Source organism: Chelmon rostratus, chromosome 16 (genome assembly GCF_017976325.1).
Source record: "Chelmon rostratus isolate fCheRos1 chromosome 16, fCheRos1.pri, whole genome shotgun sequence".
In the NCBI taxonomy this organism is placed as follows: Eukaryota; Metazoa; Chordata; class Actinopteri; order Chaetodontiformes; family Chaetodontidae; genus Chelmon; species Chelmon rostratus.
The window spans coordinates 17,159,937-17,185,284 of NC_055673.1; the positions used below are offsets into that span (position 1 = coordinate 17,159,937).

A 25,348-nucleotide genomic window follows, 5' to 3' on the forward strand; every position below is an offset into this window, starting at 1 on the left:
TCTCCTCTCTTATCTGTGTCTTTGTTCAGGTGAAACATTCAATTCATGAATTTTTTTTCGACTTTTTATCTCAAGTTTTTCTCGGCTTCCTGCAACACGCCGCTGTTTGACATCTCTTTTCTGAGCTTTGATTCGCACTCGTAGACAGACAACGACAGACTGCAGGCTGAAATTTGCTGTGTTTTGAAACGCTCTTTGTGCTTTTAAACCAAGATGAGCCGAAGCTGCGGGGTGTCAAGTGATGAACTTGATAATAGGTGATGAAGCGCTAAATGTGATTTAATTCTTTCTTGCGCCGGCCTCCGTGAAATTAAATTCCTAGCTCTTAATTAAAGTCAGTTGGATGTTATTATTTTACATTAGGCTCTTTCCTCGTTTTGATGAGACTTCCAGCCTGGATAAAGTGAAATTGTGGTTGGAAACACAGATAGTGTGCTGGCGTTGCACGTTCAAGGCAACTCACCATGCAGTGCACTGACTGTTTCGTCAAAGACATTCTTAACAACTTTATCGCACTGAATCCATAAAACTAGGAGACAGAAACACATTGCTTTTGTCTGAAATGCATTGTTATACTTGACAGAAAACTTTTTCTTCTGGCTTTCATCTTCTTCCCTTTAATGACTTAATGACCCTTTAATGCTCAGTGATGAAGGCGCTTACCTGCTGAGCATTGAACCTTTGTTGACTGAGGTTACAATAACAGCAGTGGAGATGTAGTGAGCTGCACAGACAGATGCACAAACAGGGCAGTCTCTCCAAACTTGCTCTAGTCATGGTCAGCTGGTCAGCTTGACCACAAAATCATCATGATTGGATGCTCCACTGGAACGCGAATGATTTGTCGTGGCACACTTTCAGTTCAAACAGATGATGATTGGTGCGTTCCCGGACTATCTGGGAAAAGTGCCGCCGTAACCTTGCTACACTCTTCCCCTCAGCCTGCCTGAACATGGAATAAAAATTAAGCAGGATCAGAGGAAGATGAAAAGTTAACTTGCGAAAAGGCACGTGTGGCATGAGAGTGTGAGATCTGGTCTATTGCATGAGTGTCACACTCTTGGCAGCACTGTATTACTGCTAGTGTGCCTGTCAAGCTTAGTTTAGTAATATGATAATTACATAGCAATAACTGTGGCAGATTTAACACTTCAAATTTGCATTCATTTTTTTTAAACAACAGGTCTGCGATTTCACACAAAGGTAAACAAAAGTGCACTTCTCTTTTCTAGCCAACTGTGTCATATATTACACATTTTGTCTGCTAAAATGTCCTAAAATGAGATTTTACCTGCTGTAGCTAGCTAGCATACGCGAATGCTAACAGTTGCTTGAAAACACTATCTCCCGCTGACTTTTAAATCTATTTTTTTGACTTTTTAGTCTATTAGCATGTTGCATTCCAATGTAATCCAGTCCTGAACAGGTATTTTTCAAAAGTAAGACACACAACAACATAGTTTATGTCTCTTGACTCTGTGTATAATTCTAGATGTTAAGTTGCTGTATGCTAATGTTTGCAGCTAACCTTAACCTATAACCACGGTTTAAGCTAGCTCTTACTCTTTTACTTTGTGTTTTTGGGTTTGGAAGGACACCACTCCTCATACTCCTTAGATACAGAGAATCGCTCTCTCATCCGGTCCACGTGGACATCGCTTCAGCGCGAGTGGTGAGAGGAGGACGATGAATGAGGTTAAATTAAAATACCTGACCTCCAGTTCACACCTAAATAATTTAGATTATAACTGACAGCAGCACAGCTGAGAGACGATGATCGGGTTTTATTTTTGGTTAACGCAGAGCACCACCTGCTTCCAGATTCTCTGCAGTCATAGTAAAAAATCAAATCAAAAAACTGAAAAACTGTGCCCTGTAGAACGCCAGGCCCGAGGCCTCGGTCCTTGGCCCCAAAGAGATCAATTAACTGTGGATCACAGTGATTCACAGGGTTCATGTCTACCTGTACTTGCCCGGTTTTTCTACACCGTCTCACATCTCCCCCTCGCTCTGACAGGCAACACTTTTCTCTGTAACCTCCCCTGACAGGGTGAGAACATATCCATCAAACAGAGGCTACCACGACAGACAAGCCTGGTGCTAGACAACCTGTCAGACCGGGTTGTGTTCCTCCCTGCACAGCTTTGCCCTCATTTCATCTCGCTCTCTGTGTTTTACACTCTGTTTTTTTTTTTGACTTGTCTTTCACCCCCACCAACTCCGTCTCCCTTTCTTCCAGATCAATATTTCTGTTCCTCTCAAATGTATGTGCGTTTGAAGTTGCTTGTTCTCTCTCACGCAAACTCTGTCCGTTTCACCCATCAGTGAGTATGAAAGGTTACATTTGGGATAACTTCTCCAGAGACGGATGTGCTCTTCTTGACAGCTCATGAATGCTTGAATTACAGTAAATTTCAGGGCTTCTTCTGTTAGCACTCACTTTTTTGACTTTTTATTTTTGTTTGCCTCCACAGATGTACAATGCCCGTCCTTACAAGTGGATGAATGGAAGTTTCCTCAGACGGCCAGGCACAATATCACCGGTGAAAAGACGAGCTCTAATATGCAAGCAGACATATCCTTCTCTGAGTTTTGTTTATGTGGGCGCTGATGTATGCCGTTTGTTGTCAGGTTTTAATCTGGTGAGGCGATTCTCCCTGCTCAAGAGTGCAGATGTCAAGAAGATCCGCAACCCTCGAGGACCCGTCATCCTCCGCCTGGGCAAGACTGCACTCCTACGCCCCACCGAGTAAGTTCACAGTACATGTCCCACACTTGCTCTTTTCCCAGCACCTGCAGATAAAACAGCATCTTGCGCGTTGTTGTGTGCAGCTTTAGGTGGCAGAGAGCGCGTTACAGGAAGTGAAACAGAGTGAGTCTTCTGCAGGATTTTCAGCTTTCTGCGGGCCTATGTCGACAGGCTCTGGCGTTTTTTTATGCCACGTCTGAACAAAGAGAACGGCAGAGAGGCTGAACACCCTGCGGCTGATCAGCCTCTGAACCCTCGCTCAACATGTCAGCGCTGTCCAATGGCTGTTGTACAAAAAGCGTGCACTTGGTAAACCACGCACCACGGGTCAAACTCTGATTGCATTTCCAGAAATACCACTTCATTCCGCTCACCGCTGACACTGCCTTGTAAAGCTGCACCGTAACAGCCTTTTGGTTTTCCGGTTGCGATCGCATATACTTATTGTAAGTAGTTTTTCATATGAAACGCCTGGCTTATTTGCTTTAGCACAAATATATGAGCGATGCCTTAATTGCTTGACATGATGCTGATGCCAGTAAAAAATAAAAGCCTTACGAGGGTATGAATTTAATAGCGGTATTTGAGAGCCAGGGCTTGTTCTGAGCTTGTTTCTGGGTGACGAGACCTGCAGCCATACTGCAAAATCCAACTGAGCACGTTGGTTTTGCAGCCTGACATGGTTTAATTACACTTTACTGGGTTTTCATGTTGTTATTACACAGCATTTGGGTGTAGATTGTGTTTGGAATTGCGTGACAAGTGCTTATTAGGGTTATGGCTGGCTGTTTTTCAGTCCTCTTTCCTCTTTCTGTTTTTTTCTTTTTCAGTTCTTGTGAATTATAGCTGGCTTTCAGACGGCTGAGCTTCTTTCTACTTACCGATAAAGCAGTTTTTCAGAACTTGCCAATTGGGTCAGCCTAGAGTATTTTATCACTCTGTCCAGCGCTGTGAGCTCCACTTGCTTGAAGGCGCGATAAATCTGTCAACAAAACAGTCTTTTTCGGCAGAGACATTTTGTTCTAAAAGTGTCACATATATTGTTTGTCACAGGCTTAGAGAGTAGTTGTCCTTATGAAAAGGGGGGAAGACTAAAAAACTGTCACTTCTCAGGAAATCAGTATCTTTGGAGCCAAAGAGGAAAATCCAAGATGTTCCTGTTTTGCCTCTAACCACACAAAGAGAGGACGCACCATTCTCTGCTGCCGGGTCGGGATTTTGCTATGGTGCAGCGTTCATTGAAACTTTGATGCCACCGAGGGCTTTGCTGTCGGTGAAGAAAGCTACCTGGGTGACTCCTTTTTAAGTCAGACAGAGAATAATCAATGTTTGCACAGCCTTGCCTGTCGGCTGCATTTCACTCTGCTGCTCTAGATTCACAGATCCTGCTATGTTGTGTTCGTCTTTCTCACGATGACTAAACAGAATCAAAGGAGAAGCTCGCTTTTTTCCCCATTTGCCTTTTCTCCTCTGCTGTTTTGCCTCTCTGAAAAGCCGACAGAATCACAGACGACTGTCTGTAAGCATCAGTTAGGCATAATGCTGCCTTTCTTTAATTATTCGCTTTTCTTTCATACTTTTGCCAACTTAAACTGCGTTGTGTGGAAGGGTTTCAGGCATTCGTGAAAGAAGAGTGGAGGTGGAGAACAGATAGGCGATTAAGGGATGCAGCAGTGAGGGAACAAGAGGGTTAAAGGTTTAAATCCAAGCAATAAGTGAATGCATCAGAACAAACCCTCAGGCCTGTTCTGTGGCTTTTTCTCTCACTAACAGTACGAGCGTGCTCAGCGTTTATACATGTGTGTGATGGTGAGCGTGTGTGTGTGTGTGTGTGCACGCACTTGCAGAATCTTTTCATGTCCGAGGGTATAAACTGTGTTTTCTGAAATTGTAAAATACACGGCGTCCATCCAGCACAGGCTCCCTGTCACTCAAGCAGCTTTCTAATTCCTCGCTGGTGAGGTTGACTGAAGTGTGAGCCGTGTGTACAGTAATTGGAAAGCAGCGTTTTGCTTTGTATCAGAGGCTAATCCATTCGGCTAATCCGAGCTAACGCAGATGAGTGACAGCCAGATGAAGCTACTTGTCGCTCGCCTCTCTCAGTTGTTTGCTGACAGTGAAATGGGCACCAGTCACAGCTGGACGCATGCATTTTAATTTCAGCTAAATGTGATTTGATTGCTTTGGGCCTGTTTCTGTTATGCAGCCACGGAGCGGACGAGAGACAGGGAGCAAATCTGTGATATCATGGCACGAGGCCAAGATCACAGCTATTTATGACAGGACTGAAATGCATTTAATGAGCACTTATTATCACATGGCGCACGTGGTACAATTTACAGTTTGCACATTACACATTAAGCTGCTGTGCTGATCTTAATGAGCACAACTGTTTTTTCATTGAAATACCGTCCAAATTATAATCAACCAAAAATAAGCAGTACAATGGTGAGGGCACTGGTGCAAACATGTAGGAGGTGAAGAGAAAAGCTAAAGAGCAGAATCTTAATTTCATTTGAATAAATGAAGAAGGCAGATAGGGGACTCAATGAGGAGAGGGTGAAGTGTCTCATACAGCGATGTTCCAGCTTTCATTTGTGGAAGGATTGCTCGTCTGACTATGTTGACACTTTTTTATCATCCTATAAGCCTGGCTCTAGGGATGACAGTGACAGTAGGTCAGTCATTGGTCAGCTGGGCAGTCGTTTCACCACTTCGGCCCAAATCGAAACTTCTCGACAGCTATTAGCAATTAGGATTAGCATGAAATGTTACACAGACCTTCAGGGTCCACAGAGGATAAATTCAAATTACTTTGGCCTATCTGAGACTTCTCCTCTGCCAGCAGGTAGACATGTTTGGCTTTTAGCGAAGCTGCCGGACCATCAAATGGACTGAAAGGAAATTTTGTGCATTCACGATGCCCAGAGGATGAATCCTGGTGACATCTAGTGACACCAGTGTGGCACCAGTGAGTTTTACGTATGTGGCTTCGAGCTTCGAAAAGCACACTTTTTGCAACAGTTGTCGAGGTAGGTGCTGCTGTCACAGTTCATTGTCTTCCTAAAGTTGTATACATATTGTTTAAAATAGAAAAAGAAGAAGATAGCCTTTGGGAGAAACTTGCTGTGTCTAACATTTGGCCACTACAGCTTGAAACTTTATCCTTTCTTTCACGTCTCGGCTTCGAGCTGTTTAAAATTCCTATCAGTCAGGTGTGTATAATACATTCAGGGATGGAAACACTCTCCACTGAAAACAGTTGATTCCAGCACAGTTAGAACCGGGTATGAGGGTGCCTATATAGCTCTCCAGGTGATATTCCCATCTTAAACCAGAGATCTGCTTTTTCAACATTAGGTTTCCTCTTCCCCTCTTCCCCTGTGCCTCTCTGGTTTGCAACAAAAAAAAAAAAACAGGAGAAGTAGAAGTTACTTTCTCTCGAGTTGGGAGAGGCTAGATCTGAATCTGTCTGGCCCGTACTGAGTGATTTATCTCCCCGTTGCACGATTGCGTGTATGTGGGTGTGTGTCTGTGGGGTTTATGTGTGTTTTCTCCAGCACTCTGAATGTAATCAGCCAAGGTGAGGTGCTTCCAACTTAAAAGTCAATAGTTTGTGAGTGGTTTTGTGCCCTGCAGCTCATGTCACTAATCGACAGCAAAACAACTCTATTTTGAACATTGTGTCTTTTTTTCTTTCTCTACCTGTCTCTCTATCTAGCACACACTCACTCTTTCCATCTTCATATTGTCTGTCCACATACTTTTTCCACAGATTAGTTGATACGAAACTTTCATCGATTTACATAATGTACCCAGAATTTCCTGGTCGCTCACTGTTGTTTTCTCTCCACTTCTGTCTCTCTCTTCCCTCTCTCTTCCAGTCTCCAGGTTCAACCTTTTCCCTTTCTCACCTTTTCTCCTACTCATCCTCTCTTTGTTTTGACGTCCTGTAGCTGACTGTTTTCCCTTGGATCTTCCCTCAGTCATAAATCACTGTCACCCTACTTCTAAGAGTGGGAAACCAGCTGCCAGCATCAACAATTGCGTGTGTGTGTGTGTGTGTGTGGATGTGTTTTACTCATGTAGTGGGAACATAAATCTGTTTACGCAGCCACATAGTGGAAACTCGCCGTCTTTATGGGGACAAAACGCAATTTCCCGTAATGTAAATCATTAAATTTTGGCGTGAAGACTTGGGTTAAGGGTTAGGGTTGGGGTTCGGCAAGTGGTTGTTATGGTCAAGGTAAGTCTCCAGGAGCTAAATGTAAGTCTATGTAATGTCCCCAGAAGTGGTCGAAACACAACTGTTTGTGTGTGTGTGTGTGTGTGCGTGTGTGTGTGTGTGAGAAGAGAGGAAGAAAAAGAGCGAGAGAGAATATCTCAGAGTGTTCACCATCTCAGTGAGCATGCATTTCACCGGGCTTGTTTGTGAACCCTTCATCTCTCAATACGTCACACCCATGCAGTGAATGTGTGTGTGTGTGTGTGTGTGTGTGTGTGTGTGTGTGATTGTGTGTGTATATATATTTGTGCGCTCAGATGCCCTTGACCAAAACTGAGGGATGAGACTTGCCGGACTGTATCTGCTATGAAAATGAATGCCAGGGGGTTACACACAGCAGGCTTTGCATTGAACTGCTGGCTGCAGTCACAATGTGAGGAGACAAGCAAGAAAGGAAAAATAGTCGGGGGGGAGGGGGCATGCTTAGAATATAAAGATGCTCACACAGGAAGCACACACACTGTAAGACAACTTTGTCACTGTATCGTCCCAGAGTGAAATCTGCTCTCACAACTTGCACATCTAAGTATACACCTCTACACACACACAGTACTGACAGATACTACTACAGTAATGTGATTTCTTTTTAACAGGTACTGTAAGGGGACTTTTGTTTGGGGTGCTTGGTCTTGCAGGGAGACTTGGTGGAGAGTTGATATGAGTTTTGTCTCTGTGTGGTCAGTACAGAGACTGGCCTGGGACGTGTTAGCTTCACACGGGGGCTGGTGGTGTGGAAAGATGTTCTCGGCCTCTACCTAAGGAGAAGAAATGCGCCTTATGTTATTAGTTTTGTTTTAGCTTGCCAGCCAGTGGTAACCTAACCTAAATTCATCTGGCAAGCCTACAGCGGCGTTTCGTTCAGAAATGGAGGGTTTGTGAACACCACAGCTTCATAGTGAGGAGAGAACATGTGCAGTCACTTGGGCTAAGCTAAACACTGAAAGGTCAGTAAATACCTCCAGCCTGTAGACTGGCTGCTCCTTGAACAACAATTGGGGTTATTTACAGGCATCTTTGATAGAGCATTGCTGCTTATTGATTACATCTTCAATTAACTTGCCAAACATTGTTTATCTATACATACGATGCTCAACATGGTGTTATGTTTAGGGCTGCAGAAGCAACAAAAGTGGATTGAGTGGTTGCTCATTAGCATTTATGGTAATTATAGCATCTTTTGCATCCCAGTGTGTAACAAGGGATGCTATGAATTTGCAGTCTCAAAGAACAAGCCAAGATAACTCTGATGACATCATCAGGGGTTGTGGGTCCAATCACAGAAGATGATATCAGACTGTTTTCATAGTGACAGAAGAGTTGCTGGGGCTCCACTATAAACTTTCCTGTACTTAGTTTAACTGTTTCTCAGCTGTCACATATTCGCTGGTGATGTTTCTCTGACCCTCCTGAACTCCTGTGTTCCAGTCAGGTGTTTCCACACGGCTTACCCGAGGAGTTCACCCTGATCTTCACCCTGGCGTTGAAGAAAGCCGCCCTGAGAGACACCATCTACCTCTTCCAGATATCTGATCAGCAGGGATACCCACAGGTGCAGCTTGCTCTCTGTTTCCTCATCGCCCGCTCTGAGCGCTCTTCCTCGATTTCTTATCTTTTGTTCATCATGCCTTTTGTCTCCTCCTTCCTCCCATACCTCATCCCTCTTTTGCATAGTCATCCACTTTCCCCTTCGATTTATTTCCTCCCATGACACCTTTTCAATTCTCTCTCCCGCTTTCACTCCACGCATCTTTTGTCCTCTCTTATTCTTCATCCGACCCCCCTCTCTCTCGCTCCCCGTCGCTCTTCCCTCGATCATCTTCTGGTCTCTTCTTTCATTCACCTTCATTGTTATTCATGTGGGTTCCATGATGAAGCGCTGGAGTCCCTCAGAGTCCCCGTAATCACTGAGACTCTGAGGCCAGATTTAAATACTCAATGTGTATGATGGATGGAGGCCAAGTCGCCTCATTAGGAGTGATTGATTGGCTGTACTGCTCGTGTGTGTAATTAATATGTCTTCCCCTTTGCCTCATCTCTGCTGCTGTGTTCTACAGCTTTGTTATGTGGTAGCAGCATGTACATATTACTCTTTGTTGCCAGTCAGACAGCTACATTCTTCATATGCGTTGGCATGTTGAACGCTTTGTTTGGTGTTTAATTAGCACTTGAGCATATCCATATATCACTTTTCACCCACCCCTCTCATCTTTGTCCCCTCCACTCCTCTCTGTCCTCTAACCCTGACATCTCCACTCCAAAACCCAGCTCTCTGTAGACTTCAGCGGCCCCGACGGCACCCTGTCCCTGCGTGCCAGGGGGGCAGACCCTGCGGCCGAGCTGATGAGCTGCGTTTTCACTGGAGAGGGGGTGGAGGCTCTGATGGACTTGCGCTGGCACAAGGTGGCCCTCAGCGTGCAACAGGAAGCCGCCTCCCTCCACGTGGACTGCAGCTCCATTGAGACGAAACCCCTGGAGCCCCGTGGAGGTCTACCCACTGATGGCCACACTCTGCTGGGCATTCGGGCTTCAGATGCTGGGCCTGTGCAGGTATGGATCCAGACAGAAGTAAATACTGAAATGAGAGAAATTGTGTGAGCTTTTGATTGAGTATGCAGCGTGTGACTGCCCACTGCCCATGGCTATAGAAGAGCTTCTGATCAAGGTTAAGCTTTGCAAAGTAAATGTCATCTGAACTTACTGCTTGAAAGTATGATGACCTTTAGCCTCTCTCTGTATGCAGAGCAAAAATAATTTTACTGCACCAACCTCCCATTAAGGCCTTTGTACTGAAATCCTTGATTCTCTACATGTGTGCATGTGTATATTCATATTTGTGCTATGTGAATGTATTTTAGATCAAAGGCTATGATGTGCTGTTCTCTTCTCATTCAATCCTGATTAAAGAAGCACGCAGACTACCTGGGAGAATGGGCCTGTAGTGAGCTGGGACTATTAACACTGAATAGATCCAGTAATCCAGACACTTAGTTTGACGATCAATTAACCGGCCTAGTTAGAAAGCAGGCAGGGTCTTTTGTTAGCACAGGCAGGAAGTGTTCATACATGCACGCACGTACGTACGCATACACACGCATGTAAACCTCCCGACAAAGTGCTTTCCTAATACTTTAAATTAATGAGAAATTAATTGGCTCTCAACCTTGTTTACAGCCTCATTCAAACTCTATTTACAATATTAAATAAACAGCCCAGAGGACCTATGGAGACCTGCAACTAAAATATATTGCAATCTTTTTCCCTCTCTCTCTTTCTCAGATGGACATTCAGCAGGTGATGCTGTATTGCGACCCCTCCCTCGCCATTCAGGAGGCCTGCTGTGAGATACCTGGGGCACGGGTGAGACTGGCAACTCTCACTACCTGTTAAACAATGATTTAAAATAGCAATGAATTTGTGTAGACTATACACAGCTGCTCTTCACTAAATTCTGTCCTGCATTAGCTTATATAATGCAAATAAAAGCAAACTTAAAATTTAAAAGAAATTGTCACTTTTTTGGGAAAATACTCTTTTTTACCTTACTCAATACCACTGTCCTGTCTCTATAGTAAAAATGAGGCTACAGCCAGCAGCTGGTTAGCATAGCTCAGGACTGGAAAACTGGGAAAAAGCTAGCCTGGGATTGTGTGAAGGTAGCAAGATCCACCTCATGGCAGATTTAATCAGCACTAATTAACATGTTACACAGTGTTTGTTTAATCCATACAAAAAAACTAACTGTAGAAACAGCAATTTGCTGTTTGTTATTGGTTATTGATTATATGATGGATTATTTCTTGGCTGGGGGCAGTAATCTCCTGGAGTCTCCGCTGTGTGCAACTTAACGACTGGCCAAGAATTTGTTCAGTATCCATAAGCACGTTTTCGTTAGTGTGTAATCACCTGAAAATAGGAGTGTTTGCATATTCATTACCTTCGAACATCAATCTATACATCTACAGAGGGAGCGGGTCCTCTTCAACAGAGTCCACCATGCTACAGTAGCCCAGAATGGACAAACTAAATACTGGCTCTAGAGAGGCCTACATGCTTGATTTAACTTAGTGCACTCTGTAACCTCACCACTAGATACCACTAAATCCTACACACTGGACCTTTAATTGGTCAACTTTACATGTGCTGGTTGGCTAAATTCCTTTACTTTTGGATAGAGCAAGGCTAGCTGTTTCCCCTTGTTTCCAGCTTTAGTGCAATGGTGAGCTATCTTATTGCTGGTCGTAGGTGTATATTTAACTGATATGACAGTCGAATGAATCGACTGTCATAACTATGCACCAGGAAGCAGATGAATATTTCTCAAAATTTCAAACAATTGCTTTTAGAAGATAAGTGAGAATGTTCGCCAGCAATAGTCCAGGGATTCATTCTGCTTTCGCGAGGAAGATTCAGTCGTGCTGATGTTCCTCAGCAAGGGGCCTGAACCTCTTATGTGAGCTCAAAGGGCACCCGTTTTAACCAGCTGCCCCACTTGGCACGGTGAATTATTGGTGTAACCACAGGCCCCACGCTGGGCAAAGGTTCGGGTGTGAATGTGGAACATCATCACAGGAAAAGGCTTTGCTGTGGCTTTAAAGCGATGCCTTTAGAGGTTTCAGGCTCACACAAATAACCTCGGTCAATAGGAGCCTTCCACTGACCTCCATGACTATAACTCAACACCTGTTGCAGCTGCTTGACAATAACATTCGTAGTGTTATGTTCCTATGTGGCACTCAGTCAAGTTAAGTCAATTACTTACCTTAAGACTGCACACATACGAAAAAGCTCGGGTTTTATCTATACCAATTGACGAGGGCTCGATTATGTGCAGTTTTCTCAACGTCAACGTCAACTGCTAATATTGTTTTCTCCTAAAGTGTGACTGAAACCCCAATTGAAAATATTGCTTGCTCTCTATTGCAGCTTCACAAATACAATTCTGCTATTTGTTTTTCTTTTTCTTTCTCTTCTCTATCCACCTCTTTTCTTGATCTGTTCTTTGTGCAGTTACTGTGTGCCGGCCTCAGACAAAAGCCTGGTCAAAACAGAAAACGGGTTAATTGGATGTAAATGCACCTTCTTGCTGATAAATGAGGACATTTATTTATAGATAAATGCCCACTAATAAGTGAAAACATAAAACATTAATCAGGAAGATAAATGATGAAGAGAACAATAAAACAGATGAATAAAAGATATAAACGATAAGACTTTGTTGCGTGAATGATAGTGAGCGGAAGCGAGTAATTTAATTGTCAAAAAAAAGCGTGATGCTAACGTCAGGGGCAATGAACTTCTCTGAAGATGATTATTTTAAATCATAATAATCAATTCTTATCACAGCATCGGACAAGCATACTGTACAATGCTGTGAAGACTAAAGTTTTGGTCCATCTGTGTGGGAGGTGCAGGCCTGCCTGCCTGTAACTTAAGGATCGTTGTGAAGGAAGCCTCCGGTTTGCTTTGCTCCCAAGTCCTTGAGACGTTGTGCCCGAATGACAAATAATATCATTCTGCCCACACTAACTTCTGGGTCATCCAGAGGAAAACTTCAGCAGCTTGTCTGGAAAAAGGTTAAATTCTGTGCGTACTAAGAAAACTAAGATAGGTAAAATAGGCAACAGTTCATTGGTAACAGGTGATTGTACCATGATTGGGTATGAAAGGGGCATCCTGGAAAGCAACCAGGTATCACAAAAAAGCCAGTCCACAGTGTCACGATCCTCACTGAGTCGAGAAAACAACAACGTGTCATTTCATTGGCAAATTTGCAACAATAAATATGCAACATCCAGTTACACTGTCAACATAAAACTTGCTGAGAAACATTTCCGGTGATGTCACCTTTGCTTGATTTTGGCATCAAAAGAACTAAAAATCAACGCAGGTTTCACACAGGAATCGAACCCTTGTCTAATGTGTGTGTTTCAGATACAGCCATGATTTAACTGTTTCCATCATTCCTCCAAGAAGACACTCATCCCAGAGAAAGCGTGACTTGCAATGTTGCAAATACTGAAACTAAATTTAGATCTTAGTTGGAAGTCAGAAGGAAGTAATCCTGCTTGGGGAAATTACATTTTTACACCCGGTTGTTGTATTTTCATTACACACAGAGGACCTATAGACAGTGTTGAGCTGCCACATAGTGGGAGCTCCAAGCAGTTAAGGGTGTCGTGCCTTGCTCAACAACACCTCTCCAGCTCCCAGTCCAAGCTGGACCAAGCCAAGTCTCTACAGACAGAGCTACTGCCACAATACATCAAATGCACAGTAAATACGCAGTGAAGCGTCAGACTGTCAGGAAATATTCCACCTCTGTACTTCAGGTCAGAACTCTGCAGTCTGCCAAATGACTGGTCCAGTGTGAGCTCAGTCAGCATCAAGACACACAATGCAGGGGAAGTTTTTGTTTCCAAATTTCAAATCCCGCCCGGAGCAGAATCATAGGGTTCAGAACCAAAGTGTTATTTTACCTTATCTTAAATTATGTGTTTATTGTGTGTTTGCAGTGCCCACCAGACGCTCCCAAGAGCCGCCGTGCTGCTGAAAATGACCTTTTGGAGAACACTTTCAACCAGGTAAATTTAAGCTTGCACCCACCCACCCGCAACTGCACACAAAGAGAGGCATGTCAGCATTCCTCCAGAAAAAACAGCAATGCAAAACATATGCGATCACACGCAAACTACGTACACCAAATACCACTGAGAATACACTTCTTAAGCTTTAGTCATTGTAAAATCAATTGCAGGGGCTTTGAGTCCAGTGTTAAATTGAGGGACAAACACAAACACTGACACCTCCATCGTTAATTATCACAACACATGGTTCCCATCAGACAGAGACATAACATATACAGACACAGAGAAGCGCTTGACAGCTTCGTTCCTGAGGCAGGTCGTCTGAGATGGTCCTGCTGGCAAGCAAACACTGGCCTCAACCAAATGGCGTAGTTGTTTTCCTGCTGAGGAAAACATGTTTTCTACTCCGCTCCAGTCTGAGTTTTATACGACTTCAGTTCAGTTAAGTCTGCTGGTAGCAATCGTTCAAAGTGTCGGCAGGCAGTGTCGAATGCATGACAAATAGAGCCTTATGCAACACACGGGAGCAGTTTTTCCACAAATTTCCACTTTGCTCTTTTATGGTTGCTTCAGTGCTGCCTGATACATGAAGTTTGTCCAATACAACGTAAAGGCAATTTATTTTTGCTTCCACTCCCGCTTGTTTCATCATTCATATTAATGGGATCTATATCCAATTATCTATTCATTAGGGCCTGGTGTTTGTCTTGTGGAGTGCTGGTGTTAACTTAGAGCTCTGGCAGACTTCAGGACACAGTAATCAATCCCAGAGATGGCTTCAGCCAGACACAGTTACATTAACTCAGGCATGCTGTCTCCCTCTGTGTTTCTCTCCCTCTCTCACCTGTCATTCTTTCTCTCCTTCTCCTCTATTATCACTTGACTGTGGACTGACTGTAATATGTGTATCATGCTGTTTAGACTTTTATAGTGCAATATTCCAGGCCTAGTAGCGTCATCACCATCTCTCTCCTTACTGTGCTACAGATGCATAACCGCCATGACTGCAGCCCAGACACATTTCTGTCACGATTTCCAATTTTTCTATCCGTTCTGTTTTGCTCTGTTTCACAGCCACGGACACTCGTGCACACACACGCACAGACTAACCTGAGTAGTTTCTATTTGTGTCTGTGTGTTCACTTTGCACACAGTAAATGAACAATGTAATCCAAGATTCAAGTGTGCAGGCCAGATGTTACTGAGCCATAACACTGCTTCCATTAAACTAAGCCTCACTGCGTGACAGCATGTGAAACTCAGCGGGCCTGGAATGTCATGTCTTCTGTATGTGGAAAGAGCGCTGTACGTTACGGCCATGAAGTGAACACGGGTTAAACTGCGGGTAACTGTCAGGGGACCACCATTTCTGTGGGTGTGTGCTCCTTTATTAACTCTGTAACACACAGTTTCTCCCCTTTTTTCTCCTAAACTAGCCTTCCAGGGGAACTTTTACCGGACTTGGGGAGTTAAGACTGAATGTGTGAAAAAAAGTATAAGAGGGAGCTACACAAAGTTTGACAAATTAGCTCACGTGATGTGTCACTTGAGGCGGTGTGTCAGTTGGGGCTGAAGACTAAAAGTTTGATAATGACAATAATGTGGCATTACACACCCAAATCTCCTCCCGAACAGTTGGTGGTCGAGTTGTGTTGTTGTTGGATTGTAAGCTAATCTCTAAATTAGGTCATTTCTATCGATTGTTGATCTACAAAATGCTATACATGCTGTTATTTATTCTTGGCTTTGTTATTGCGGTGTTACTCAGGTATCAGCCAGGGCTCCCGCCACCGTCTCCAGCTGGTACAAAACGCCGCTGCTCGACTCATTACTGGGACAAAGAGGCGTAATCAAATCAGCCCTGTGCTTGCCTCCCTACACCGGCTCCCTGTTAAATTGTTGATTTTCAAATTTTATTGCTTACTTTCAAGGCATTCAGCGGCCTCACTTCTGAATACATTTCCGATTTATTGACCCGACACGTGCCCTCTCGACCGTGAAGATCCATGGATGGAGCCCTGCTGGTTCCTCCCATGTCACGGTCTGTGACTAAGGGTGGCAGGGCCTTTGCTATTAGAGCCCCCACACGATGGAAAACTCTGCCTGCTGAACTCAGACACTAAGTCTCTGGCGTCTTTCAAATCTCTTCCTAAAACTTTTCTTCTTAGTAAAAGCTTTTTGGAATGCTCCGTATATGTTTTATTCATACTGATTTTATTTCTATCTGTTATTTAGTTGATTTTATTGCCTTTACTTCCTCTGTGCTCTTGTACTTGGCATTTGTGTTGCTTCATCTGCATTATCCATTATTGTTATTAACAATTGAAGCGTACTAACAGGGTGTGGTTTTGCAAGGGGCTGCATGCTCAACACAGTAACTTCCCGCAGTCTCCACTGGTTGCCTTGCAATTACACAAGTGAGATACTGTATAACATGTTAATAAGTAAATTATTTCAGTCAGACTAGCTCAGCTGAGCAAGCTAAAAGAAGCTTACCGGCTACTGGCTGTAGCCTCAAATTTAATCCGCTCATCTAACACTCAATAAGAAAGCAAGTAAGCATATTTCCCAAAATTTTGGCCTGCTTTTCTAAGGCTGGATAAACCATCTTATTCCACACTGTCAGACGGTTAAATGATGCTGCAAAATATTCGACCAAAGACTCAGCCAAAACATGATTTTGATGTTTGCGCCATACAAATTTCTAGATATCTTGATTATATTTTTATATATTTTATATAGACATTGACGTTTGCAATCTTTGAAAGGGTTATGATTTCCAATGGAATTTAACATTACGTTCTGTTGGTTTCGACAAGGTTCAGCTGCGCAGCATTAGTTTGTAACGACTGCCTCCTCAAGCTGGGCAGTGACTCAGTTGCTTACCTGACAAACAGGACCAAACCACATTTTCTGGTGATGTTCAACAATCATTCTTTGCAACAACCAGTCGAATCATATTTGTTGCAGAGCCGTGTTCCACTGCCTCTGTCTGTGTGTGGGTCACAGCAGTTTCTTTCTTCCTGAGGTATGACAAATCTCACCCACACTGTTTCATATCTTGCAACACTTATTCTTTTTTGCTTTCAACCCAGCTCCCAGTTGAAAGGTCGTGTAGTCCTCAGAAGACGCAAAGGCTTCCTTGTGTTGTGTTTGCCCGATCTCAGTGAGCTTCTGCTTCAACCTTTTATGTTGAAGTCCAAAACCAGGTGTAAAATGTCTTCTCCCTTCCTCCCTCTGCTGAAACTCGTCCTTATTTCTGTCCTCGCCACCTTGAGCAAATTGTTTCCATTCAGTTTTCCAGTTCGTCCTGCGTATTTCTTGCTGTTGACTTTTTTTTGTGTGATTTGTAGCTCTGTGCACAGCAGGGTCCATCTCTCCATTTGCCTCTGGGCTCAAGAGGCAGAATACTTTACTTTCTCTCTCGCCTCATCCTCTTTCATCTCGTTTTTCACTCACAGAATACCGAATGGCTGTTAATGACCCATGTGTAACCAAGATGGCCCTTGTTTCTCCTTTCTTTGTTGTGTATCTGATGCAAGGAATTGTAATGGCAACAAGGTTTGAAGGGATGCACTGCACATGCAACATGGAAACAACAGCTTGCCCCTGCCAAAGATGTCATATGATGTCGATATTATAGAGACTTTCAAATGCAACTGCTGCCACTTCGGGGAAGATCTTCAAGAGATTCAGTCACTGTGAACTGCAGCAGAGCAGCCGGTGACTGGGAATATCAACTATTTGCTGAAAGGATTGAGAAGAATGTGGAAAATGTAGATTCATTTCTTGATACGTTTAGAGCAACAAGTAGGGCTGAAACAGGAAATAGGTGACAGTGCTGCTACGGCAGAGAAATCCAGACTAAAAAATATTTATGTGAATGGTGAAGCTCTTTGATTGAGCTTGTTTGATATTGTTTGAGCCAATCTTGGCAATGGAAATGTCACCATTATTGTATAATGGATATGATATGATATGATGATGTGATATGATGTGAACGGATAAAAAAGACCTCATGTTTGGTTTCTCATTTCTTTCTCTCTTTCTTCCTTTTATCCTTCCTTTCTTTCTACCAGCAGGAGATTTTTGCATCCAAGGATGTGGCAGAGAAAGTAAGTCTCACAATTCACACTCACACATACACACACTACAGTATTAAATTCCTAATGAGACTTGTGGGACGCCACAGTGGCTCAGACCAAAATGGTCACCTCAAAGCGAGCCTCGAGCTTCCACGGTCCGACGGCGAGCAGGTTAGGTAAATTGGAGACTCCTCTCAGTGTGAATGGACTGGTCAGCAGTCCAGTGTGTACCCTTCCAGCTTGAAATAGAGCTCAGAATTAGCAAACATGCAGATGTATAAAGGAACACAATATGCAGGCCATGTTTCTGCTGTGTGTCTGTGCTGTGCATGGGGTCAGCAAAAGAAATAGTCTGTCTCCATTTCCCTCTCCCTCCCTCCCTCCTTCCAGCTTGCTGACTGACCAAGGACTGATTTACACCTCATTATGCGCTCAGTCTCAGTCGGGAGTTGCTGCTGCCTATTAATTTTGTCATTCACCTACGATGGGCATGTTCTGTTCACAAATAGCATACAGAACTCCAGACGCTTCATTATGTTGCTCCTGTGTGTGCTTACTTATGCAGCTGGTCGCCTCCCGTGACTTCCTCAATCTAGGTTATTACCTGGGCTGGAGCACGCAGCTTGCCCTGCCACTGGGGGAACACGCTCACCAAGACACAAAAGTGACTTTTCTTCTCTTCTGTGTATTTAGTTTCATAACAGACACAGACAACTGTTTTCTCAGGGTAAAATGCTATGAATCAATTCATAATACTACCTGATATTGCGCACTGCAACACAAATATGCCTCTGTGTTAATGTGATTATGGTCCCAAATGATCTGAATAAAGTGTAAATTCAGCTTTTGCTGCACAATCCTAGAGCTCAGTCAGAAAGCAGTTTTTATCACAGCATTTATGCCAGTCAGGTGTTCGTCTATAGCTCGTTCCCGCCACATTAGTTGCTTCTTGGTTGTGTAAGTCAAACGGCTCAGCTCCGGTAATCAGCAGGAATATATTAACAAAAAGACATAATCCAGAACTGAAATCCCAGCATCTGCTTCCTTTGTAAGTTATCATCCATCTGAGAAAGTGGCACTGACAAAACCCCAAATCTAACCAACTCTTTTGGAAATTCGTGTAAACTGGAATTAGATTTTCATTAGCGTGTGCTGGGTCTTGGCCTTGTTGTGTCAATGCCTGGCAGCTAGAGAGACGATGCCAAAAAGTAAGCCCACTGGGATGTTTACTACCAAAGAACGAGGCCCACTGACAGGATGGCGGTGCCAAAAATGTATGAGATGTTAAAGCTAATACATGAGCATAAGTGTGGCGTACACAGTGTGGCCTGTGTATTAGGGTGATGGATGATTTGGATGCTTGGATTCTAAATTAAAATGTTGTACTGGGAGGCCAAATATAGGAACGTAGGTAGGTAAAGACCAAAACAAGGGGAGAATATTGGACTTGAATTTGTCAGTTCACCTGAGACAGGGTACTCATGCTAACACTAAAGGGTGAGACTCAAACTGATTAAACATTAGAATGAACCTTTGCATCGGGATGTTTCGTTCTCTACACTCTATGAACTGTGCTGCCAACAAGCAAGCTCATGTAGTTGAGCAATTTATTATACATGAAGAGACACCACTTATTTGAAACCTCAGAACCTCAGCTGATTGCTGTAAGTATAGTCCAATATCAATTTCAATATCACATTTGCCTCAAAGGGCTTTACAGACTGTACAGCATACACCCTCTATACACCCTCGATCCTAAGACCCATTCAGAAGGGTAAGCTACCCCAAAAAAACCTTGCAATGGAGGAGGAAATATGCGTCAAGCTACTTCCAGGTGCCTCCAAACAGATAGGAGCTGAGCCACCCAACGTCCGTTCTACCGTGGAGTGCACCAGGCACACCGTTCACACAGAAAAGGAGACAGGAAAGAAAACCACACATGGGGGGAGAGAGAGAGAGAGAGAGACGAGGACAGCACGCACACAAGAGAGAGCGAGAGATGAGAGGAGAGGCTGAGTATCCTGGAGGACAGAGATCCAGATCCAAAACATCTGGAATGGGGCACTAACAGCCAGGGGAGACAGAGAGAGAGCGGTCCCAGGACGGCCGGTAGTTCAGCTCAAACAAACCTGAGTGAAAACAGAGACGACAAGGACAGACGGGAGAGAGATATAGTAAAAATACAAACTTAAACAGAGTTAATATATAAACTCCTACAGTAGAAATATAATCTCATACAGTATAAATACAAAAACAAAAACAAAACCCATGTAGTGTGTTCGACAGTGAGCACAGTGTTTTTTTAATGTTCTGAGAGTCTTAATTGTGCGCTCAGTTTATTAATCCAAATTCATTAAGAGTGCTAACGACAGCAAAGCGGGCTCCATTACAAGGATATTTCAGTGCCATTTCATAATGCACGGCCTGCAACGGTGCGCCGCTCTTTTACAGCTATCTGACTTTTCCATTTCAAAGTTAAATGCAGAGGATAAGCAGCAACAAAGGCGAAGCGGCTGAGGTTTTAATTGGAGCTATACGAGGACTCAACTGAGCCCACGGTCAGACAGGAGCTCGGAAAGAGTGACTCGTCAGCGCAGCCGGTCGAGCCAGCCATTGATAGATTTGTAGCTCGTAAGAGGGAGGGGCCGGCGGGGGAGAGGAGGTAGGGTTACACATTGTCTCTGTGCTGTTGCTATCCCCCTTTTGGTCGTCTCAGCAAGCTCGCACTCACTGCTTCAATATATGCAAACTTCCCGGTGTGACTCCCAGAAACAGTGGGAGGGAGGGATTTGGCTTTAATCACTCGCTTCCACTAAAAATGCTCCAGTTATTTATAATGGGTTTCCTTATTTGGTACATGTGTGCATGCGAATGAGTGTGTGTGTGTGTGTGTGTGTGTGCCCTCTTGTGAAGAGCAGCTGGCCTGCTCACTCCTGTGCTGTGGGAATCAGACATTCCTATTGATCTCCGTCTCCCAAGGGAGGAGTGTGTGTGTGTGTGTGTGTGTGTGTGTGTGTGTGTGTGCCCACTTGCCCACCTCTCATCCTTTTTAACCGCATACTGTAGCAGCACAGGGGTTCAGCCCAGTTTAGTTTTGTGTAAGAGTGCCACCAGCTGGTGACTGCAGAAACTGCAGCCCAGTTGCTCCCTTCACAAGCCTCCTTTCACTCAGGCGCACAAATGCTTCAGTGAATATTCAACACAGTTTGATAATGATTTTCTCTCTCTGTGTCTGTAGTGTGCGGGTTGTTTATTCCTGAATAGGGAAGAAAATGTAAGGATCGCTGATCTTTACTTTCACTTCTTTCCATTAGAGCATGTCAGTAGTGTAAACACTGCCGAGTGTGTAACTCTATGTGTGTGTGTTGCAGGTAGTGAATCTTGGTGGAGCTTCTGGGTTGAAAGGGGAAAAAGGTGACCGGGTGAGTGGAAAAGGCAACACATCTTAAGTGTGTGTGTGTGTGTGTGTGTGTGTGTGTGTGTGTGTGTGTGCGTGCGCGTAGTAAGACTAATATCAGTGGAATGTGTGATGTCATCACGTGTCCAGACTTGCCCAGAACTGAACACATACACACCTTTTGATGTAGTCCAATGTGATGCATGGCTGTAGACCAATCCACCACCTTGCTCATTCTTCAGCACTCACTGATTCTGTTCCTCGTCCACATGCAGTCATTCTTCTTCTCTCCATCTTAGGGTGACGCCTGCTCTGGCTCCCATTCAGGTCCAGTAAGTATCTTTTCCATTCTCTCTCTCTCTCTCTCTCTCTCTCTCTCACCATGTGCCTCCGTCTGCAGAAAAGCATTGTCTCATTATTTGGCATGCCGTGCAGTATGAACCTGAAATTTGGCCAAAAAGTTGTCTGTGATAATACATGCCAACCAAGTGTCTCTAACCTCAGTGCACAGAGGGACCGAAGGGCCAGAAGGGAGAGAAAGGCGAGTCGGTGAGTGCCAGTCTCCCGCTACAGGTTACAGCATAGCATCCCGCTGCCTCCCAACCCGGCTAACCCTTCAGCTTTTTAGTCTGATCCTCATTCAAAACCTAATTTTCAAGCACCCAGTCCCAATATTAATTATGCATGGGGAACGAGTGTGTGCTTTGTGTGTTTCTTTACCGGTGAGTCGTCGTGTGTGCATTGATTCATGTGTGCAGATCTTCCTAATTGTCACATTGCATACATGTCAAAGCGTAGGTTTTATGCATCTGTATATGCATGTGCCTCAGATTATTGCATGCAGAATATTGATTGTTTCTGGTCGCGTCTGTGTGTGTGTGTGTGAGTGGAGCGTATGGGTCCAGCTGGTAGTCCACACGGGTTGCTGACGGGTCACCGTGTTGTTTGCCATGCTCCAGTGGTGTGTGTGTGATGTCTCTTTAGAGCCAGGTCATTGATCTGGGCCTTGTCTCCATCCTGTCTCTCCACAGGCGCTGCCTGCCAACTGGGGCGAAGCAGTTGGGTACAAGGTGAAAGGTTTAAGAAACTTTCTGTGATGGATACTGTGGATGTGACCTTTTAATGATCATCTAATTAATTTCAAACACCTTATTATTTTCACTTTTCCTCACTCGCTGCATGTTTCTCACCACCTTTTTTTCTTTGTTCTGGCTTCTGTCTAGGGAGAAAAAGGTCAGAAGGGAGAGCTCGGTCCTCAGGGTCTCACGGGCACTCCAGGGAAGGACGTACGTGTCTTCGAGTTTTATATTTCTTTTGCCTTTTGCTCTCTTTTATTTTGTCTTACAGCACTTTCTGCATGAACATTGCTTTGAGGTTAAGTCATACAGTTAGCTTGAATTATATGTTTTCAATAACACAAATGCTAAAGTGAGCATGCACTCTCAAACACACTAATAAACCCACCCACACACGCACACACACACACACACACATATATCCACTTACCCAGCCAGTTTTATCAGGCTAAGAGCGGATATTCAGTAAACTTATATGGTATTACTCTTTAAGCTCAGACTCCCATTGATATCTGTTCTCCCCCCTCCTCTCTCCCCTGGCGTTAAGTCGGCCTGTTAATGCCTGTTAGATTAGGCTAGAGCAACAAAGCTTGCACAATCAATGCTGCCTCATTGACTGTTCTGTTCATCTCTCACACAGGCAGGCGCCTATTCAGGAAGACTTAAACCTTATAATCTTCCCTGTTCAGCGCTATGATCCTGTAGACGCATGAAAAGTTTTGAGGAACAAATTACAACGTGTGTGTGCTCTGAGATATTCCCCTGGTTTCCGGCATCAGGCGCTCTCACATTTAGCTGTGCACCAGGCTAAGTGCTTGTCGTGGACAGATGGATTTGGCGGAGGATAGATTTTCTTAAGCCTCCCATCCATCTGACATTGTGAATATGAATGCGCTTGTTGATGTGACTTGAATCAGGCAGGCAGAAAATATTGCATATGCGCCGCTGAAGATAATACATCTTACAGACTCCACAATTCTTCCTCTTTCTATTTCCAATTGCAAAATGTCAAACAAATGAGGGAAATCAACAAGTGTCTGTAACGATTTGCGCAGACGGTTCGCAGATAGATTTCTGGAGAGCTTGTTTGATTATTCTGGGCTGATGCTGATGATGTCCCGGACCCGTACTGATGCTGTCACCTCCCTCTCTGTCTTTCACCATTTACCAGGGTCGAGCAGGGTCCATCTGTGTAGTCGGCCCCAAGGGACAGAAGGTCTGTCTGCATTAAGTCTGAGAGTTTCTACCATCAACCTGTCTGTCACCTACATTCAGTTCAGTTTGGATTTAATAGAGCTGCGGTGAACTTGTTTTCCCAGGGTACCCCAGGTGTGGTTGGTCCTGAAGGGCTGGCTGGGGAGCCAGGGAAGCCCGGACAGCCAGGCCCACCAGGATTTGGAAAACCAGGCCTACCAGTAAGTGTGTTTTTTATTTGAAGAACTCTGGAGACAATGCACTTATGGTATTGGGTGGTGTCATTTTGCTGCTTATCTTAATGTCCTTACACTCGTCTTACAGAAGGTCTCACTTTGACCAAAATGTACATTTATGCTCTGTGGAGTGTAGGGCAGGATTTGAAAGGACTCCCTCACTTGGGGCAGCATTCATTGCCCTTGACAGAAGCCTAAAAGTGTTTGAGGAAAGGAATTTGAAAAGATTTATGTTCTTTTTTATCCCCTTTCAGGGTCTGCCTGGTGTACCAGGTGGTGCAAAAGGAGACAAAGTAAGTTCAAATTCAGACTAAGCATATATTCACAGAACAAAAATTGATGAGGTCTTTGTACTGTTTTCAGTTGAGTTTATGTTTTACACAGCATCCCAACTTTTTTGCAATCCGAGTTGTAGATAGTTGTATTTCGCTTATATAAACACTGCAATTAATACACAATTAAAATAGTTTGCTCAAAGTAATGGATAAACAGTTGAAACATCCAACTTCTGCTACTCCAGGTGGTAGCTGCACAAGTGCAGACTTGGGCCATACAAAAAACTGTACTCTTTAATTGTGTTAAATAGCATCTAGTTTGTTCATACGAACATATTTGGAACATGGTGGGTGACAAAGGAGCACTTGAGCTCCTCTGAGCTCAGCTCTCAAATGTGAGGGTACCATTAATCTAGATAAGCATCATAACATATCATAACATTTTTGATGTTGTTCATGCTTTCACTTTATTTGAAGGATTACATGTAGACAAGCTAAAAACCAATACGCTTATGTGAGGGTGGATTTCGGGGTAACTGTAATAACATTCCTTGGACAAACGAGGTGATATCTTAATGTTACAGGGAGATACAGGACCTGCAGGAGAAGATGGATTTCCAGGAGATCCAGTGAGATCCTTTTAAATCTATATATATTGATTTATATTCAGTAATGTATGCATGAGAGTCCAGTATACAATATTCAAGCTGTGAGCTGATACATGTCAGTGTTTGACTGGGATTCTGCTGTTTTCATAGGGACCAAGAGGACCAGCAGGGTTTAAAGGAGAGAAGGTACCTATAAACTCTGTCTATAATCTCTTCATCTGCATGCTTTTGTGCTCTCTCATCCACATATGACTTTGTCTGACTTATGTTCCATCTGCAGGGTGACCCATGCGAAGTGTGCCCCGTGCTGCCCGCAGACATGGGTAACACAGTGGCTCTGCAAGGGAAGCCAGGCCTTAAAGGAGAGCCTGGATTACCAGGCATAGGAGAGAGAGGACTGCCTGTAAGTACAACATTTGGACCATAACGTCAACCTGTAATGTATTCTGAACCTGCCCGGAGTGTTCAGTTTAACATTTTTACGATCTTGCTGCATGTTTTATTAGGGAGTCGTAGACACGGCCTGAGCTGTAGCTGACGATTGAACCTTGAGCACTTGTTTGATAGTGTATGTATTTTATTTTTGTTATCATTCTGGGGGAAGGTATGGCGTTTTCTTTTACCTTAGGGTTGTATTTGCCCTTGTAATTGTCAGTGTTGCTGCAGCTCAAGGAGACAAAGCCTGATATGCTGTCAAAGGTTTATTCTCCAAGGCAAAGGTCATTTTGTTAATATAATCTTAACGCGTTTTTCTCTCTCTCCGGCGAGTCAGGACTAGGCGCACTGTGCATTGTGTTTCTCTTTCTGTTCAATCTACGTCTTCCCACTTACCCCAGCAGGTGAAATGGGGAATGATTTG

At 43.9% G+C, this 25,348-nt stretch overlaps 1 protein-coding gene across 5 annotated transcripts in view; it reads left to right on the forward strand.

Moving 5' to 3' along the window:
• col16a1 (collagen, type XVI, alpha 1) overlaps positions 1-25,348 on the forward strand; it is a 65,922-nt gene that overhangs the window by 14,203 nt on the left and 26,371 nt on the right. For 2 of the 5 annotated variants that reach the window (XM_041955092.1, XM_041955096.1), the window contains exons 3-21: positions 2,475-2,543; positions 2,632-2,749; positions 8,460-8,583; positions 9,300-9,581; positions 10,311-10,391; positions 13,547-13,615; positions 17,698-17,733; positions 20,942-20,977; positions 21,075-21,125; positions 21,400-21,432; positions 21,605-21,649; positions 22,132-22,170; positions 22,324-22,386; positions 23,348-23,392; positions 23,496-23,591; positions 23,861-23,899; positions 24,466-24,510; positions 24,640-24,675; positions 24,770-24,892. In XM_041955092.1, the coding sequence (XP_041811026.1) occupies positions 2,475-2,543; positions 2,632-2,749; positions 8,460-8,583; positions 9,300-9,581; positions 10,311-10,391; positions 13,547-13,615; positions 17,698-17,733; positions 20,942-20,977; positions 21,075-21,125; positions 21,400-21,432; positions 21,605-21,649; positions 22,132-22,170; positions 22,324-22,386; positions 23,348-23,392; positions 23,496-23,591; positions 23,861-23,899; positions 24,466-24,510; positions 24,640-24,675; positions 24,770-24,892 (1,430 nt within the window). The remainder of the gene's footprint in view (positions 1-2,474; positions 2,544-2,631; positions 2,750-8,459; positions 8,584-9,299; positions 9,582-10,310; positions 10,392-13,546; positions 13,616-17,697; positions 17,734-20,941; positions 20,978-21,074; positions 21,126-21,399; positions 21,433-21,604; positions 21,650-22,131; positions 22,171-22,323; positions 22,387-23,347; positions 23,393-23,495; positions 23,592-23,860; positions 23,900-24,465; positions 24,511-24,639; positions 24,676-24,769; positions 24,893-25,348) is intronic. The other 3 variants (XM_041955093.1, XM_041955094.1, XM_041955095.1) reach the window with 3 other exon arrangements.